Here is a 19,053-nt window from a genome sequence, read left to right on the forward strand (position 1 = left end):
AGGACTACTCTGCTTATTTGGCTGTGAGGAGACTATAGGGAGACAAGGCAGATGACACGTGAGACGATTGCATTTATTCTGGGAAGAGATGATGATGGTTTGGACAAGGGAGTTGTGGAGCGCTGGTCAGATTCAGGACAAGTTTTAAAGGCAGAATCAACAGGATTGGCCAGCAGACTGTATAGAGAGCGAAAGAAAGGGATCAAAGAGGACTATAACATTTTGGGCTTAAACACTCTGTCAGCAGTGCTGACATTTTTGGAGATGGTGAAAATGAGAACTGGCCAATTTAAAATGTTTCAAGTAAGATGATGGATTGGTGACCTTGATGGGAGCACTTTCAGATGCAAGGTGGCACACAATGGCTGTAGGGTGGATATGGGGAGACCAGTTTGGAGGCTTTTGTCGTGATCCAGTAAGGGAAGATAAATTATACTTGGACAGAGGAGTGGCTCCTTGGACAAGAAGAAGTAGGTGGATGTGAGATTTAGCTAGGAGACAGAAGTGGCTGGACTTGAAGTGACAGGAAAGAGACAAAAATCGTGCTTAGGTTTCTGCGTTGGTCAGATGAGAAGGCGATTTTATCATATTCTGAGATTGGGAAGCATGGAGAAGGAAGTGGTTTGATAATGAGTGTGGTTTGGACACAAAGCAATGTACTTGAGAAAACCTAAGTGAACATTCTGAGTAAATAACTGGGAACCTAGGAGAGAAATCTGAGCTACAAGAGATTTTGAAGCATCGAATTGAGAAACTACAATCAGACAAGATTCCTGATAACCAAAATATCCACAAGTATGATACAGTAGACATGGATGGACTGAAATGGCAAAGTAATAATAATAAAAAAACAGATTTGCTTTCTTTGAGGTTTATGTGATATGTTCCTACACCCCTCAAAGAGGCTATCTGTTAATTTCCTAGAATCATATAATTTTGGTCTTAGAAATGGTTCTTTCATTCATTAATTCATTCATCAACTGTTTAGTGACTACATGTAAGGGACTAGGAAAATAATGATAAATAAAACATGGTCCTTGCCTTCAGAGAACTCATAATCTAGTGGAGATAAACATATACTAGAAAGCAATGAAATGAGGTACAAGCAATAACAGAGATAAGCACCGGGAACTTCAGAAACACATGAAAGGACATCTAACACAACATGGCTAGGGCAGGGTGGTTGTGGGGTTCAGGAAAATTACATGGTGGAGAGACACTTCAGCTGGTGCTAAGTGATCTGCAGGAGGAAACTAGATAGAAGAAGAGAGGGAAGAACAAAGTATGAGGTGAAGAACAGTGTGATATGTGTAGGCAGTGGAACCTTCTAGTTTGTGACTCTCTACTTCATTCTTTACTCCTCCATCAATGAATTGCTCAATTCCCCGAAGCACCAGTTGGATTGTGCAGACTTTCTGTGTTATGTGATGAAATTTCCACTTTGTTTTGTGAGGGATGAGAAGCCAGTGAAGGGTTTTAAGGGTCCCAGTACCATGTTCAGATGTGTATTTTAGATAAATCCCTCTGGGTATTGGGTACAAATAATGAGGACAAAGAATGACATCTGCTGGATGGCTGCGTCAGTGCCCTAGCTATGTGGCTTTGATGGTGAATATTGTAAAAATGGTGGTTTTAAGGACACTATGGTGTTATGTATTGGGGGGGGGGCACTTTTAAGAAATATTTAGAAGACAGAAGCAATTAGTGACTGAATATCAAAGGTGAGGGACAGGATGAGTTAAGGAAATGTTCAGGCTTCCAGCCTGGAGTGCTTGGCTGCACAAGCTGGGTTATATAGCAGTAGGAGCAGGGTTACAGGGGGAACAATTATTTAGTCTTAATATCCTTATTGTCACAATTTGCTTGTTTTAGGAAATCCTTTTCATAGATCACCATGGAGAAAAGTAAAAATGCTCTAGGGAAAATATTCAATTAAAATATTAACAACATAAAATAAGACTGTTGCCAATATACATTACTAAAACTAATAAAAAAAATTTCATTTTCTCCAATGTAAGTGCTTAACCTTACGGTGATCAAGGCAGTATGACTTCTCAGAATTCAATAAAGTTTCCATTACCTCCCATATTCACCAGTGCTGCTCTTTGTATATTGGGTACCCAGCCTGCCCAAAGCCCACGTATGCCTCCTTCAGATAAGATTTTTGCAAATGCATGATGCACACCACGAAATCTAAAGGAAAAATAATAATTAAATATGAAAATTCTATGCATTTCTGTGCATGGAATGCAGCTGGATAAGCTTTGCCTATAGCTGTTATGATTTGGAGTAAAATAACATCTTAATTATCCAGAATTGTTAGAAATTAAAGCAATCCATATAAGTCAATTTCCAAAAAAAGCCATTTTTTTTAGGGAAAAAAAAGCTGACATTTGACTTAAACATTTTTTTACTGAAGTCTTTATCAACTCTCATCCTCTTCTCAGATTATTAAACAGTTTAAAATTCCTTTCTTGATATTTAGCCATCAACGCACATATTAAATCCAGGAGGGAAGCTATCAAATGTCTGGGTTCATTTTACTAGTACTACGTGAGACCTGCAAATTTTGTAATTTCACCAAATAACGTTACAAAATCAATCCCCAAATATTCTCAGAAAGGAAATGACATTTTTAGCCCAAAGAGTAGGGAGGGTAATGTCATAATAAGAGTTCTTAAAATTGAGTACTTATGGCTTTATAAAAATTTACTATCCTATCCTGATTTTGCTCTTGTTTATGGTACACAAGTAAAAAATGAGGCTGAACCATGAATCAAATCCGGAAACCTCTGTTATAAAATAAAAGTCTGGGTTTTACATAGTCAGAAATACCTGGAGTTCCATGCCTCCTTTACCATTACTAGCTGAGTGGCTTTTCTTAGGCATTACATTCCCTAAGTCTCAGCAAAAAGATAGTATGACATATTTACTGGGCATGCATAATGGCTCTTATGCTACATGGGAAGTGATACTCACAAATGATGGCCCTTGTAGCTAAAATCTGTTGTGCACTTATTAAGCACAAGACTTTTTATATACATAAGATAAATTTTATTCCTGAAAACTCTATGAAATATGTATTAATATTTCAATTTCCATCTGAGGAAACTGAGGCTCAGAGAGGTTAAGGAACTTGACTAGGGTTGGAGCTAAAAGGTGGCAAAGGCTGGATATGAATCCCAGGATGTGTGACCCCAAGGTTGATGTTCTGTACATGAAATGTTTTACTACTACATCAAACCAAAAATTTCTAACAGTGGAGACAAGGGGGAAAAATTGAGGAGATTAGTTAAAAAGTCAGATTTTTCTGGATCCCAATAATTCTCTCCATATATCCAACCATGGCAACATAGCTGTGCCCTGCTACTTAGTAATTAACTCAAAGTTGTTACAAGACAATCAAATGGGCCCTGGGATTCTGTAAACTGCTCGGTTAAGTCAGAGTGGTACCCTTTTGTCCTCTGTGGTGGGTGTCCTCTCTCTGTTTGCAGAGCTCAAGGGGGATGTGGACTGCCAAGCCCAACCTCATTTTTCACGGAGCCAGCTGGAGGAGGGGCTGAATGGAGAGCAGTGGTCAGTGGTGGGCTCTCGAAGGGGCCGCCAAAGCCTCCTTCCCCTCTGGCCCAGTCACAGACCTGCAGTGTTCAGAGGAGCAGACCTCTTTGTACTCAGTCCAAGGCATCCTGCACTTTTCCTCTTTTCTGAGAGAGGTCTATCAATCTCTAAGGTTTTGCCCTTTTCCCAGGGAAACACTCCAAGTGGTGTTTCCATCAATTATTTAACATAAAACCTTTGAAGAAAGGCAGACTTCAATAATGTAGAGTAATCCCATAGGAGAATTTTATATCACAAAGTCAAATGAAAACCTTCCTTCAACTTGGGGAAAAGAGATGGAACAGAATTAGGGAAGTGGAAAGAACTTGCAAGGTCAGTCTTGCTATTTCCCTTCTTTCAGGGAGAAAGGGAATGAAACCTAGCTTTTAGACATGGCTGAGCCAGGCAATCTGTCATGCAAACCTGATATTAACCTTTCCAAAGATGAAAAAACAGAGACGAGGAGTGCTAAGTGACCTCCACAGCACTAACCCATAATGGCAAAACTGGGATTCACACTAGGGCAAATTTTAGTGATCAGACGCTATATCAAAAGCTGTAGCAGGAGACAAGTCTAGCTGACTTGGCTGGGAAAAGCAGCTAAGAGCTACGCACGCATAGAATTTGTCTGGTAGAGAACACGTGCACCTTAACATGCAAAGAAATGATCCATGTTAGCTCTCCTCTTAATGAATGTATCTTCCAAGCTGAAAAAGTCAGAATTAATGTCTCTACTGAACAGTGGATTGCAAAAATGCATAAATCATTAGGTAAGTGTTCAAAGTATGATGGGGGAGAGGAAAGGTATCAGTTAATTGGAGAACTTACCGCAAAGGCTTCCCTTCAAGTTTCCTTTTTCCTTCCATTTGCATCTGAACCTTCACTAGATCAGTTGGGTTGGCTAAAAATTGGCCAACAACACCAGCCATCATACCTCCAATCACTGACTTCCTAATTATGAAAGGAGATACATTTTTAATAGTTTCTATGAATTTCACAAATTTTGTAGTGAACAGTACCAAGCTGGTACAGCCCCCGCATAGGGGACTTCAGACAAAGTGCAGAAAAGGATAGACCCAAACAAATCACAGGGGAAGGCAGATGGTTTGTCTGTTTACTGAAGGGAGGGTTAAAGGACTAGAAGGAGTTGAAATTCAAATCTGGTTTCAGGGGCCTTCCATAGCCTGAAATTCAAAGGAAGGGCAGTTGCTTCAAAGACATAAATACGTGAACTGACCATTTAATTGTTGCTTAATTCTGACCACAGGGAAATAAAAAGAGCGCAGATGTAATCAGTCTAACAGACAGAAGCTGGTCAAATTTTGTAAACTACTATTTTAGTAGTTGCAAAGTAAAAGGGGTTTGAAAACTTTCCTCTCTTTGAAGAAGCTCTCTCTGTCCCTAGACTTTCTTCTCCTCACCTCCCAAAGCCAATAGCGATCATGTCTAGACTACTGCACTTAAACATGCTTTACCTTTTCTTAGGAGACAGGGGGTATTTTCTTTCCTTTTACTCTAAAACAATATTAGAAGAGGTACAAATGGGTATAGAGTAAAAAGGGTCCCTATCACCAGTTCCCCTCCTCTGAAATAATCACAATTGCTAGTTTCTTATGGTGTCCTGGACATAACAGTAATGCATTCACTGAATGCTTATTATGTCAGGCACTGTTCTAAGTATTTTTAAAAACATCATTTCATTCTTATGTCAAACCTATGATATTAGTACAGCTGTTACGTTCTCTTCACAGATAAGGAAACTGAGACATAAAAGCAGTTAAATGATAACTCAAATCACACAACTAGTAATCAAAGAAATTAATTAAAATTATCTTTTAGCCATTACATTAAGCTATTAATGGGAATATAAGTTATTATATATTATATATAAGTGAGTGGAACAGCTAAGATATAACGCCAGGAAGTCTGAGTGCAGACCACCCAGTCTTTTTTTTTTTTTTATGTTTATTTATTTTTGAGAGAGAAAGACAGACAGACAGACACAGTACAAGCAGGGAAGGGACAAGAGGGGGGCGGGGGGACACAGAATCCGAAGCGGCTCCAGGCTCTGAGCTGTCAGCACAGAGCCTGATGTGGGGCTTGAATCCATGAACTGTGAGATCATGACCTGAGCTGAAGTAGGACACTTAACCGACTGAGCCACCCAGGAGCCCCTGGACCACAGAGTTTTAAGCACTAAGTTACAACTGACAGTGCACACACAAACATGTATGTATAAATATTCCTATTGAAAGGCATAAATGTAGAATGCCAGGCTGTATGCTGTTTCACACTTTGATTTTTCCCTAATAATATCTTTTAAGATATATTTTTCCTAATACTGTATCTCAAAGGTTATCAATTCATACAGAGCTGCCTCGTTTAAAAAGATTGTTTCATAGCATCCCACTTTATGGACACACCACAATTTATTTAAACGGTGTAATGTTTAAAAAATTTGAAGATTTACAGGACGTTTGATAGGCCCTGCCAAATTATCTTCCATAGACTTTACATCAATCTCCAGTGCCACCAGTGGCCTACCAGAGTGCCTGGTTCTCACGATCATGAACATGGTACACCATAATTGTCTTTCTCTGTGAGAATCTCATAACCATGGCCTCCTTGGTAATTGTGACATAATTGTAATTCTTTAGGCATCTGTCTCTATTACTGTGTGCTCAGTGATGGCAGGGACTGTATCTTTTTCATTACGATAGCCTCAGTATTAAATACAGAATTGGCATGCCATGATCATTCAATAAATACTTACTGACTGAATTAATTGTTCGGACTGGGTCAAAGGACATCAAACCCATCCACCCTGAGAGGTGACTTCATGGTGAAATATTTCCTTTGAACCCCTTATCTACATCTTTCTCTGCTGGGGGGGTGGATTACAAAATGCAAGGACTATTAATCTATTCTATCACTAGTTCTGGGAAAGCAATTAGTGTAACTTAGTACATTACACTTTTTAAAAAACAGAGCCAACAGATTTCATCTGGAAGGTGAAATTCTGCTTATTGCCCTTTCCTTACCGTTGTGACTTCGACTTTTTTTTTAGGCCAGGAAAGATATTATTACAGACATCATTATTGGTTAGTCATATAAAACTTACCTCAGTCTTTCAAAGCTCTGCATTATGCTTTTCTGAATAAATATATCAAAATTTACCCACTTCCCAATTGATATTTACTTTTTTTATTATTTTATTTTTTTTAGATTTTTTTAACGTTTATTTATTATTACTGAGAGACAGAGAGACACAGAGCGTAGCAGGGGAGGGGTAGAGAGAGGGGAAGAACAGAATCTGAAGTAGGCTCCAGATTCTGAGCTGTCAGCACAGAGCCTAACACGGGGCTTGAACTCAGAAACTGCGAGATCAAGACCTGAGGCCGAAGTCGGTCGTCTAACCAACTGAGCCACCTGGGTGCCCCGATATTTACTTTTTTAAAAAAATTACTAAATGGGTGATGGGCATTAAGGAGGGCACTTCTTGGAATGAGCACTGGGTGCTATATGTAAACGATGAGTCACTAAATTCTACTCCTGCAATCAACGCTACACTATATGTTAACTAACTTGCATTTAAAATTTAAAAATATATCTAATTAAAAAAAGAAAAAATACTATTATCAACACTGCTACAGTCGATATCTTTGTGTGTGTGTGTGTGTTTATGCATTGGTACAAGTATTTCTGAATGTGATTATATCACAAAGGAAGAGTTGCTGGGTCAAAGGATTACACATTTAAACATTTTAACAGAAATTTTATTCTCAAAAAAAAAGCTCTCTAATAACTTATATTCCCATTAATAGCTTAATGTAATGGCTAAAAGATAATTTTGATTAATTGCTTTGATTACTGGTGAGGTTGAACACTTTACATGTTTAACAAACACATAGTTTTCCCTTTGTGAATTTTGCCTGTTGATATCCTTTCCCTATTTTTCTTTGTTTTATGTTTTTAATTTATTTATATTTAATTTATTTATAATAACCTATTTTTCTGTTTCTGTTATAAACACTCTAAGTGATATGCACTTACATACATTATCTCATCTAATCGTACAAACACAAAAGCCTGATGGTAGGTATTAGTTCTACAGCTAAGAAAACTGAAGATAAAAACGATCAAGTAATTTAATCAGCTTACATATATACTAGTAGAGCAGGAATTTTTGAGCCTCTCTCTGTCTGACTCGAAAGCTCTTTTCTCAGTAGAAAGAGGCATAAAGGAGGTGCTCTGTAAGAGTTCTTTTAACATTAAAATATTAAGTAATATATATAAAACCTTAATATACATATGTACATGTTTGTTTTATGCTGTATGCAGTAAACGCTCAATTACTTGAATTTACATTGTAATTATTCTTTATTTTAAGCCTATGACAAGGCAGTTGTGGCATAAATGTACAATTTTATATGTATCTGATGGGTAAACATGAAAGCCTCGGGGGCAAGAGCACATACTATTTTCAAAACAAAACTTACCAAAGAGGATAATGCTTATCTTCACTTTTGCCAAACACAACTTCACGGAGATGTTCATAAGTGACCATGCGCCCTCCAGAGTACACTGTGTAAAACAGATCATTTAAAACGTGAATTCGGCTACATGTTTAATAAGACAAGAGGACATTTTGACCTGAGCTAGTGGATCTCTTTAGCTGTGTCTTTCCCTCATGAGCCCTATTCTTCAAACACGTGGGTTTTTCTTGATGTTGCTCTAAATGTGGCATGCATCAAGCCTCAGGCCTTCTCACAGGCTGGCTGATCTTTCTTGAATGGATTCTCCCTTCTCTGCTTTGCTAACTCCTCCTAGTCCTCCAAGATTCAATTCAAAGAACATGTTGTCTAAAAAGTGCTCTGTTCTAGTCTTCCATTGCACCTGCCATGCTTCTCCTCTGTTCTCCCAGAACTACCCAGGCATACATCTAATAGGACTTTTATCACATTAATTGGAGATTAACTTGGCTTTGTTGCTTATCTTTCCATCAGACCGTGAGCTTTTCAGGGCAGGCTTTGTGTGTTTTCATTACTCTGTGTGCCCTCTCAAGGACAGAGCTTGGTATACAGCAGGGATTTTCCTTGAACAAACATGCATAACTTCATCAGATGACTTATTATATTAAGGTAATTTTTCAGTCAAGTATCAAACATATGACATGAACCTTAACTGGAAAGCCATATATGATGATCCACAAAATACAAATGAAAAGAAATCAGAACAATCATGGGAAGCAAAGGAGAAAATTAAAAAAAAAAAGAATGGAAAATAAAAATCATTAAAATCAGTACATGGTATTCACAGAGAGTACTTTTCGTGATATTTCAGGAAGTCTGATCAGGGGTTTTAATGTATGCAAAAATATACGAAGCACCAAGACACCAACAGTCTCTGTACATACTTCTGGATAGCTCTTGAAGAATACACTCTTAACTTACTCATCTGAAGAACTGAAACTTTAAAAATAATAAGCTGGTGAATATTAAGTCTGGACACTTTTCTGGTCAAAGGTCCCCACATATTTGAGGAAATATTATGAATGTAGAGGAGTAAAATGCCATGTCTGTCCTACCTCCTTTGAAACCATGTTTTACGTTCTCCCATCCACAAGCTGAAAACCCAACAACTATTATGTTTGTGAGTGCCACTTTAGAAGCAGGGCAGAAAAGCATCTTCACTGGTTATGACATAGTTACAACTATTTTCCTTGAAGAATGACTGAAGGCCCACACAGGTAGTTAGGTAGCCTTGGAAACTGAGGCAAAAATCAGCTGCACTGCAATTACTCCATTGCCAGAATAGGACTAGTCATCCTTGTTTTCTTTCAGAGTTACCTAGTCTGTAACATATGGGACAGAGACTAGCGAGATTTGGCATTTAAGTCAAATAAGTTTTAATTTGCAAAGAACACGAAAAATTTAAATTTTGTGTTTTAAAGTTTCCAAAGTAGAGAAATGTATCGATTATTCATTTCTTTTCTTAAAAATCTTCAAATGTGGGGTGCCTGGGTAGCTCGGTCAGTTAAGTGTCTGACTTCGGCTCAGGTCATGATCTCGCGGTTCGAGCCCCACGTTGGGCTCTGTGCTGACAACTCAGAGCCTGGAGCCTGCTTCAGATTCTGTGTCTCCCTCTCTCTGCCCCTCTCCTCTTCATGCTCTCTCTCTCTCAAAAATAAATAAACATTAAAAACATCTCAAACATGTAGAAGAAGTAGAGAAAATAACTCCCTCTATATCCTTGAGATTGGTCAATTGCTAACATTTTTGCCATATTTGACTCATTTTTTTCTTTCTTTTCTTAAATTTTATTTTTTATTTTTTAAAATTTATATCCAAATTCGTTAGCACCTAGTGCAACAATGATTTCAGGAGTAGATTCCTTAGTGCCCCTTACCCATTTAGCCCATCCCCCCTCCCACAACCCCTCCCATAACCCTCAGTTTGTTCTCCATATTTATGACTCATTTTTTTCTTAAAGTCCATTACAGACATCATGACAGTTCATCCCTAAATACTTGTATGTGCATTTCTAAAAATTTAAGGTGATTGTTCCTTAATTGCCTTAAATTGGTAGTCAATTTTCTTCTTAAGAGAATATGTATTCATTTATCACATTAATAGGAAAAAAGCTACTGGTTTTTGGACACGGCTAAACACAAAAGCAGAGGACACAAACACAGCACTCATAACAAACTTACCAGATGGAATCAAGATAAATACCTACGTGTCTGTAAATGGCAGGTGTCACTCCTTGCCAAAGCTTTAGGAAGCCTTCTTCTTGAACAATCCCTAGGGCTGTGCGCACCATGCCCCTATAGGGAGCCGACTCTCTTGCACTGTCTCCCAACCGAGCAAGAGCCGCTTCTCCTTGCATTTGGAGTCGAGTTTTTGTGAGATCGAGGGGAAAGGTTGCTAACAAAGAAAAACAAAATGAGGGGGAAACCCGCAACATTCAGAGAAACCAACAAAAATTCTAAAATTCTAAAGTCATAGGTCTAATATTTTAGTCACTACAAGATGGGCGGTTCTCAAATTTTAGAGTACATCAGAATCAGCTGGGGAAATTGTGAAAAAGTATTTATTTCCCAGCCCCATGCTTATGGATTCTCAGTAGGTTGATGGGGGTTTAGAAATCAGCTGATTCTTATGCACTCCCAAATTTAAGAATCATTGTCCCAGATTACCCCCCAGATCACCGGGGGTGGGGGGTAAGTGACAGGATTTGGGCTTTTTTTACTCAGAAATTTCAGCCTAAAATATACTTCAGTCCTTAATTTTTGCTTTCCCATAGGAATAACTTCAAATATTCATATTCTGTGATGTCCCCTTGACTGCAACCATGATTAGGACACAATGTGACTTTTAGAATACTATACTACTTATGACAGGTTCCTAATAAATGCGGGTGAGCTGAATTCTATAATTTCATGGGTGATGCTCACTGACCCCAAGTTTGAGATATGGAAGATGTAATACAGAGTTTGTAATGTTGTCTTTTTATACAAGGGCAGCATGCTCAATATACTTTCGATTAAGGCACATACTGAATCGTTTTTCCAGCACTAAGTTTTATGTATGGCCTCCTCACAAGTACCCACTGTACTTGAAAACAATTTTTCTAATAATTATATTTTGAATTCAAGCTAGACATTTTACCTTGAAATGATGAAGCTAACTGGCCCACATTAGGAAGATCAAGCTCATAACTTTATAGGCATAATGTCTTGAATAACTTAACCAGATTCAGAGAAGCTCATGCACATTATTGACATTACATGAGTCTTTTCAATGACCACCGCCTGACACAAAACCATAGTTATGCTTTTTCTAAGAGAAGACAGTAGGGGGGAAGGGAATATTAAATCTTACCACTGGTCTTTGGAAAAAATATCTTGCTGATAGTTCCCCTAAAACAGAAGTCGTTTGCATGAAGAGAATTTAAGCCATGCTTTCTTAACATATGAGCCCCGAAAAGTCTTATGATATAGGCACGTCTATACCATGTGCCTCTCAAAATAATTTTCGTTTACTTGCTGGTTACTTAAATAACGCTTCAGGTTCCGATCCTAAATTGTTTTGTACTCAAACCATCTCATACTCTGATTTCTCCACCTCTCATGCCCAGCCCCCACACCATTCTCCACAAATTTTTAACAAAAGGAAGGGTTCTGTGCCAAAGCCATTGGTCACAGGGGGAAACTATCAAGTTAAAAAACAAACCAGCAAACAAACGAAGTGCAAATACCTAATTCAGCAATCTGATTTTGCATGTTTTAAAAAGCCGATGAAGTGTGTCTCAGTAAAAGCAATGAATAACAAAAATTTCCCATCAGCTTTAGAAAAGAATGAAGAAAACATAGAGGGTCCAAAGGGCAAGAGTGGAGGAGCATAAAGGGCAAAACAACAGACGGTGCTGGCTCTGCAGGAAATACAAAATAATACAAACACTCATTTCACAAGAGGACAAACTACCATTGCTTAATGGTAACACATCAAAGCTGTTGTTCCCCCCTCCCCCCGCAACAGGCAAGAAAATGAAAGGGTATTCTTAAAATGCACAGAGAAGGCTTCAGAGGGAACACATAGGCACTCCGCTTACAAAATCCTTGGAAAGAACGCCACCTGCTCATGCAAGGGCATCCGAATTCTCTCCAGGTGGTCTCGAGTTTTCTCTGACTTGCTTATGCATATGTAACTGTCCATCTTCTACGCTCTTATGGTACTTGATATCTTCATTATTAATAATTAGCACAATGGAACTGTCTGTCTCTGCATGTGTCCCCACCCGCCTGTAAGGTCAGGGTTGAGTCTTTTAAGCTCTATTACCACAGTCTAGTATTGTAGCTATTATGATAATGTTGCAATTAATAAGTGCCCCGCTTTGGACTTAGCATTTGACTTCTCAGAATCCTGCAAGGTAAACACAGTATAGATGAGCTAAGCTCAAGGAGGACAACTGACGGATGTTGAGTAGACGATCCGTAAGTGACAGGTTAATAACGTAAGTCCCACAAGTTGGTTCCACAACTTGGACCCAAAAGACAATGATCTAGTGAAGCTATGTAAGAATATGAATCAGATGATCTCAGTAAGGATGAAAAGTGGATTGTGTTTTTATTAGAAGGTCATCCTCGCGGAAGCGAAAAGGATTCCTACAGAGGAATGACCGCTCATGAAGCTTCCAAGAGTAGACACTCAGGCACAATGGCACACCTCTGAGGGAGACGAAATTGTTAGGAAAAGACCTTGGTGACCTCCAGTCCTCCTCGCAAGGCCGGCCTTGCCCCCGCCCTGCCACATCTGCCAGGCAGGTGTGCAAGAAGAGGGCGCAACCCAGCCGGCCGAACACCCCCGTGCCCCTCACCCCCACCCCCAGCGCGGCACCGCGACGACTCGCGGGGGAGGCCCAGGCGGGGGCAGCCGGGTACCTAGCTCGGCCACGGTAGCCGCGCAGCCCGACAGAAGGAACTTGCTCGCCCGGGGCCATCTCTGGGCGAGCGGCAAAAGCCTCTCCTCATCCTCTGGAACCGACATTCAGCAGCAAGACAGGACGACAATGCACCCCTTCTGGCCGGCGCCCCGCGCCGCGGCTGGCCTGCCCCTCTGCCAGGGCGGCCCGTCCTCAAGCGGCGAGCGGCGGGCCGGGGACCATTTCCCTCGCTCGGCTCAGTCAGGCGGCCCCGCGAACCTGCAGCCTTCCTAGCAGCCCCGGCTGCAGCGGTCCACCGGACTGAGAGCAGAACAACAACGCGAAGCCCACGAGGCTTCTGGGAAATGTAGTCCGCCGGGCTGCGCGCCTCTTGGGCGCCATGCTCCAATTGGCCGGGAGCAAAGCTCCCTCCGCGCCGCCGGCCCCGGTCTCCATGGCAACGGCGCAAGTTCGCCCCGCCCTCCACCCCGCCTCACCCGTGCCCGTTCGGTCCAGCCCCAGCGTTTGGTCCGGGGTGGCCAGGGCAGGAAAGACAAGTGGAGGTGGGAGGAGGGAGCGATGCTGCAAAAGTCATCTAAAAATTGGGGCGGGGAAAAGAGGCTACAGTTTAGAAGGCAGACAAACTGCGGAAGTTGTAGCAGACAAGTTGGCAGGTCCAGTAGGTGCACCCTCCCAAGAGGGAATGAGCAAGTGCCACGGCGGCAGGATTTTTACCTTCTCTGATTGTGGAAGGCGCTAGACAAAAACATGGAACTAATTTCCCCAACAGTGATTATAATCCTGGGTTTCCTTGCTCTTTTATTATTCTTTCAGCGGAAGAATTTGCGTGGACCCCCGTGCATAAGGGGCTGGATTCCTTGGATTGGAGCTGGATTTGAGTTTGGGAAAGCCCCTCTAGAATTTATAGAGAAAGCAAGAATCAAGGTATGTGGCCTTAGCAGGTGGGGTTTGCGGAGGAGGTAATGTTTTCTTTTTTATTTTCTTTCCCGGGTTCTCAAATGCAATACTAGAATATGGAGAACATACCTAGATCCACAGATAAAGACGATCATTACTCAACTATTGACAGCTATTCCTTATGCAAGATTTTTCGAAATAGATTTTTATCGATTATGAACAGATTTTTATCAGCTCGTAGCTGCCCTTTTGGAAGTAGATACATAATTTATAAATGCTAGTTACTTCACCGTAGTTTAAAAGTTCTAAGTGTATACACATTAGCTAACAACTTGCAATAATTCAGAAACACAGAAGTGAAATACAGTTAAATTAAATTTATGAAAACGTGTAGTAAGTGCGTGTCCGAACTGAGATTAACACCAGGCCGCTGTAAAAATTGCTTACAAACGGTCTTTTCAAATTTAGCCTGCGCTGTATTTTCAGCTGGTGTTCTTATTTGATGATGATGAGATCCATTTTCACTGCATACTAAGATTACTAATGTTGTTGTACGAGACGTTTTTGTCCTTAAAATAGCTTTTAAATACAGTGTATCTTTCAAAAACAGGATATAAGTTACTGCCAACTTTTCCCCTTTATTGCTACCAGTGCTTCAGGGTGCATTGCTGTATGTGTGTCGTGTGGTTGTGCTGTTGGCACTTATCCAGTTGTTTCCTCAGAATAAATTCCTAAAAGTGGAAGTGCCTAGTCCAGTGACATAAATATTTAAATTGTTTATATTATTGTGTTACCCTTGCAAAAAAAAATGTAACAATATACACCTTTTCCTTTGAGTGTTCGGGATTGCCTACCTCCTCATATTCTAGCCCACTCTAGATACCATAATTATTGAGAGCCAGATATAGGAAAAATGATATCTTAAAAGAATGTTTCTTTGCCTCTGGTAGCCTTTCTTAGGCATATGATTTTAATAAATTTTAAGGAACGTTTCACTGGCTTGTCTCAGAAGGTCAAGCAAGGTCAAAAAGATTATTGTTTTCTTCTAAAAGGTGTGTGATTTTGTATTTTACATTTAGGTCTATGATCCATTTTGAGTTATTACTTTTGTGTGTGTGGGGGGGTGGTAAGAGTCAGGGGTGAAGTTCATTTTTTTCCCCAATCTGGATGGTCTCGTTGTTCTAATTGTTCCACTCTCCTTTCCTCATTGGTTGCCTTTGCAGCTTCTCAAAAATTAGTTGACCATATACATGTAGATCTATTTCTAACCTTTATATCCTAGTCCATTGATTTATATGCCCACTCCTTTGTTACTAGTACGCTGTCTTAAATACTGTAGTTTTATAGTAAGTGTTTAAACCAGGCAGTGATAGCCCTCCATATTTCTCTGTAATTGACTTGGCATTCAAGATTCTTTGCATGTTATTATAAGTTTTAGAATTGGCTTGTCAATATGTATCATAAAGACTGCTGGAATTATGATTGGAAGTTTGTTAAATCTATTAGGAAATTAGGGAAAATTGACTTCATAATAATATTAAGTCTTCAAAGCTATGAATACTATCTATCTCTCCATTTTTTAGCTATATAATTTCTTTCAGAAATATTCTGTAGTTTTTTGTGATGCAATTGTTAGTTATTTTAAGTATTTTATATTTGGAGGCACTCGTGGATAAAATTGCTTTAATTTTTGTTTTCCAGTTGTATCCCGTTGAAACATAAAAAATACAATCTGTTCTCTTTATGTTAACTTTATTCCCTGTGACTTTGCTAAATTCACCCTATTAGTTCTACTAGCTAATTTGGAGATTCCTTAGGATTTTTATACGTAAACGATATGTCTTATAAAAAGATAAATGTACTTGCTTTTTTTCTGATCTTTATGCTTTTTGTTTCTTTCTCCTATATTATTACCATCAGTAGGACTTATAACACATTGTTGACTAGAAGTGGTGAGACTAGACAAGCTTGTGTTTTTCCTAATGTTAGCGAAAACACGTTCAGTATCTCACATTTGAGTGTGACGTTAGCAGTAGATTTTTCAAAGGTGCCTATTTCAGTCAAGACCTTCAATCCATACCAAGAATTCACAGATGCCACCAGGGAATTAAATAGTGATTTATTACCTGTTCATCTTTTCCTAACTGCCAGTGAAATCCTTATCTCACCTGGTTCTACCTCATCCTACACCAAAACAGAAGCCTTTGCATTTGTTTTAAAAGCTGCAAAGTATTCCCTAAATTATAGTTTCCTTCAACAGTGACTTAATAATTGACATACAGTAGTTTGTTTCCCATTTGTATGTGTGAAAATGTATCCATAGAATGAATGATCAGATTCAAAGTATAAAAGCATTTATAATTTAGAGTGAAGTAGGAAATCTTTTGAGAGTGTTTTGAGCAGAGGAATGATGGGATTTGATTTAAATCTTAAAGGCTCACTTTGGCTGCTCTGTTAAAAACAGGACTGTAAGAATAAAAGAAGGATAATTTGAAGGTTCTTTGCAGTAATTCAAACTTGAGGTCAAGTGGTTTGGAGATAGCAGTGGAAACTTGAGAAGCGGCTGGGTATATGTTGAGGGTGGAAGCAGCAGGATTTCCTGGTTAATTGCACGTGGTGTGTAGAAGAATGCGAAGGGTCCAAGATGGCTCCAAGAAGTTTGGTTTGAGTAGCTAGGGAATGGGAGTCCAGTGAGATCGCCATGATTGCAAGAACTTACTGAAAGGGAAGATGTTATCAGAAGTGCAGCTTTAGATACATAGGAGTTTGGAATGTTGACATCCAAGTGGAAATGCTGAGTTAAGTAGTTGGATAAATGAATTTGGAGTTGCAAAAGACGTCCCGTGATGCACAGGTTCAACCTCTTTTCCCTGTCTTCTATAGCTATCATTTCCCCTAAAATTCTTTTCACATAATTCTATTTAATATTTTTTGCATTTCTATATTGTATTGTCTTTAGACTATTTCCTATAGTCTCCTTTGTGCTTCTTGTAATTATTATCTTTTATTTAGAAATGTCTTTATTGTTTCTTTCTTTCCTCAGTTCCTTTATCTCCTAATTTTCCTCTATTGTCTGGCTGTTTCTTCCATGGCTTCTTATGTTTCTTCTTTGCTTATTTCTTTCGCAGTTGGCAAAATTATTAGATTAATTTTTTTTTATTCCAAAAATAATTTTGCATTACTGGTTTTAGGTGCCCTATGGCAGAATGTTTTTGGTGAGTTACTTCATCTGTAAGGAAGTTCTGATGTCCTTTTTTGCCCTTTTTTAAAGAATTTTTCGTACAGTGGTGACGTTTTCCTTTTTTGTTTAACCATATTTTTATTTTTTTTTACCATTCATTTATTTCTGAGAGACAGAGAGAGACAGAACATGAGCAGGGGAGGGGCAGAGAGAGAGAGAGGGAGACAGAATCCGAAGCAGGCTCCAGGCTCCGAGCTGTCAGCACAGAGCCCGACGTGGGGCTCGAACCCAAGAACTGTGAGATCATGACCTGAGCCGAAGTCGGATGCCTAAGTTCCTCCATTTAACTGCATTTTAAGGTGTTAAGTTGTCTTGGACCAGCTGTCAGCAGGAGGTTTTGGCTGGGGGCAGTTGCTTTCCAGGTTTCTTGACGGAGCTCTTTTATCCTATCCTCCCTTGCTACAGTGAAAATCTAGTGCCTCTGTGCACCCATGGCTCCTCTGCTTTTTAGGATACAATCTTTCACGCTTGAGCTCTCACTGCCTTTCTTCAATAATGGCTGCTAGGAAAAGAGGTGACCCTTGTCTTCTCAGGTGTACTCTTCGCTTTTACAAGAAAGTGCTTTTGGGAGCCCACTCTCTGTGTTATCTTTTGCTACCTCCCTCAGTATCCGTGGGCTGTTTATCCTAGCCCATCTCATAGTGGTTCCAACTCTGTAGACTTCCTTCTCCTATCTCAGAGTGGGTGTTTCTGGGCTTTTCCATTGTCGAACCCCTTGCACATGCTCCTTGTCTTTCTCACGGTGCTGTGATAGCTTCTAAGAGCAGAGCGAAGAGTTCTACTGGTTTCAAGTGCCGTGGGTCATGCTTCTTGTAGTTAGTAAATTTTCTTCTTGTTGTCTAGCTCAATAATGTTGCTTGTGCACATATGTTTTTCTCCTTGTGGCTCTGTGTGGTTTCCAAGAAAGAGGTAGAACAATTCAGAAACACGTCGCTGTGACATCACCACCAGAATTGAAAGGCTGTGTGCTTCTTTAAAGAAATGTGTGTGTTTTTTTCAAATAGGTCCATACTCTAAAGGCATGAACATATATACAATGAAAGGTCTTCGTCTCATCTCTGTCCTCTAACTGCTTACTTTCTCTTCCAACAAGAATGTTTCCATTCTCTTGTATCACTTTCAGAGATATTCTGTGAGTGAAAAAATAAAACGAAACGAATTAGGGATGTTTGCTTCTGAAAAGATGGGGTAGTTGTACTTTCCCCTATTCCTCCCACTAAGTACAGCTAAATATGAATTAAACATTATATATAAAACAAACGTGAGATGATTTTGCAAGGTGGAGAGAGGAGGGCTGATAGGCTAGCGACCTATGAACAGGATCTGATGAACAATATGGTAGTGAATTTCCTTGATTTTTTTTCTGCTTCATATATCTGGATTGGGCTCTAGAAACGCCAGCAACCTAGAGATGCCAGTGGGCACAGGCAAAAAAGTAAGCCCCAAGAAAAGACGACTCTCTCTAGGTAAAGGTCCAAAAAAGGAGCAGCCTAGCAAGACAGAAAAATTTTAGGCTGTAACTGCTCCAGGCAAACACCACAGGGAAAAAAAAACATGGTGTCACCACAGTCAGCAAGTGCCAAGTGGAAAGGCTACCCCTGACTCCTAGCCAGGGTGAAATGAAGTAAAACTCGTCCCCTCCTAGCAATGGTAGTGGCAAAAGAGACCTAGAGGAGGATCTTGACTTTCCATACTGCTCAGCAATAATGAGGCCATCCCCACAACAGTGTTAATGGAGACCACACCTACAGCATGGACTGTACCACCACTGAGGAATAACAAGCAGTCCCTCTCCTACTCACTGAGGTGGTGACCCATGAACCTTAGAGGGTGAGCCAGGATTTTCACCACCATTCAGCAATAAAGAGGCTGCT

General features: G+C 39.8%; 2 protein-coding genes across 9 annotated transcripts in view; one reads left to right on the forward strand and one right to left on the reverse strand.

The window, feature by feature from the left end:
• SLC25A27 (solute carrier family 25 member 27) overlaps positions 1-13,388 on the reverse strand; it is a 30,699-nt gene extending 17,311 nt beyond the window's left edge. For 2 of the 7 annotated variants that reach the window (XM_027057617.2, XM_027057622.2), the window contains exons 1-5: positions 13,040-13,381; positions 10,332-10,523; positions 8,097-8,181; positions 4,426-4,548; positions 2,081-2,193 (exon numbers count right to left, since the gene is read on the reverse strand). In XM_027057617.2, coding sequence (XP_026913418.1) covers positions 2,081-2,193; positions 4,426-4,548; positions 8,097-8,181; positions 10,332-10,523; positions 13,040-13,145 — 619 coding nt within the window. In that variant the 5' untranslated portion in view covers positions 13,146-13,381. The other 5 variants (XM_027057619.2, XM_053222716.1, XM_027057614.2 and 2 more) reach the window with 5 other exon arrangements.
• A 181-nt stretch (positions 13,389-13,569) lies between these two features.
• The window catches only part of LOC106973997 (24-hydroxycholesterol 7-alpha-hydroxylase), a 93,869-nt gene continuing 88,385 nt past the window's right edge, over positions 13,570-19,053 (forward strand). For both annotated transcript variants that reach the window (XR_008298576.1, XM_015071172.3), the window contains exon 1: positions 13,570-13,965. Coding sequence is in view for 1 of the 2 variants with exons in the window: in XM_015071172.3 (XP_014926658.1) it covers positions 13,789-13,965 (177 nt within the window). In the remaining variant the exon portion in view is untranslated. The remainder of the gene's footprint in view (positions 13,966-19,053) is intronic.

This window comes from Acinonyx jubatus, chromosome B2 (genome assembly GCF_027475565.1).
Source record: "Acinonyx jubatus isolate Ajub_Pintada_27869175 chromosome B2, VMU_Ajub_asm_v1.0, whole genome shotgun sequence".
Classification (NCBI taxonomy): Eukaryota; Metazoa; Chordata; class Mammalia; order Carnivora; family Felidae; genus Acinonyx; species Acinonyx jubatus.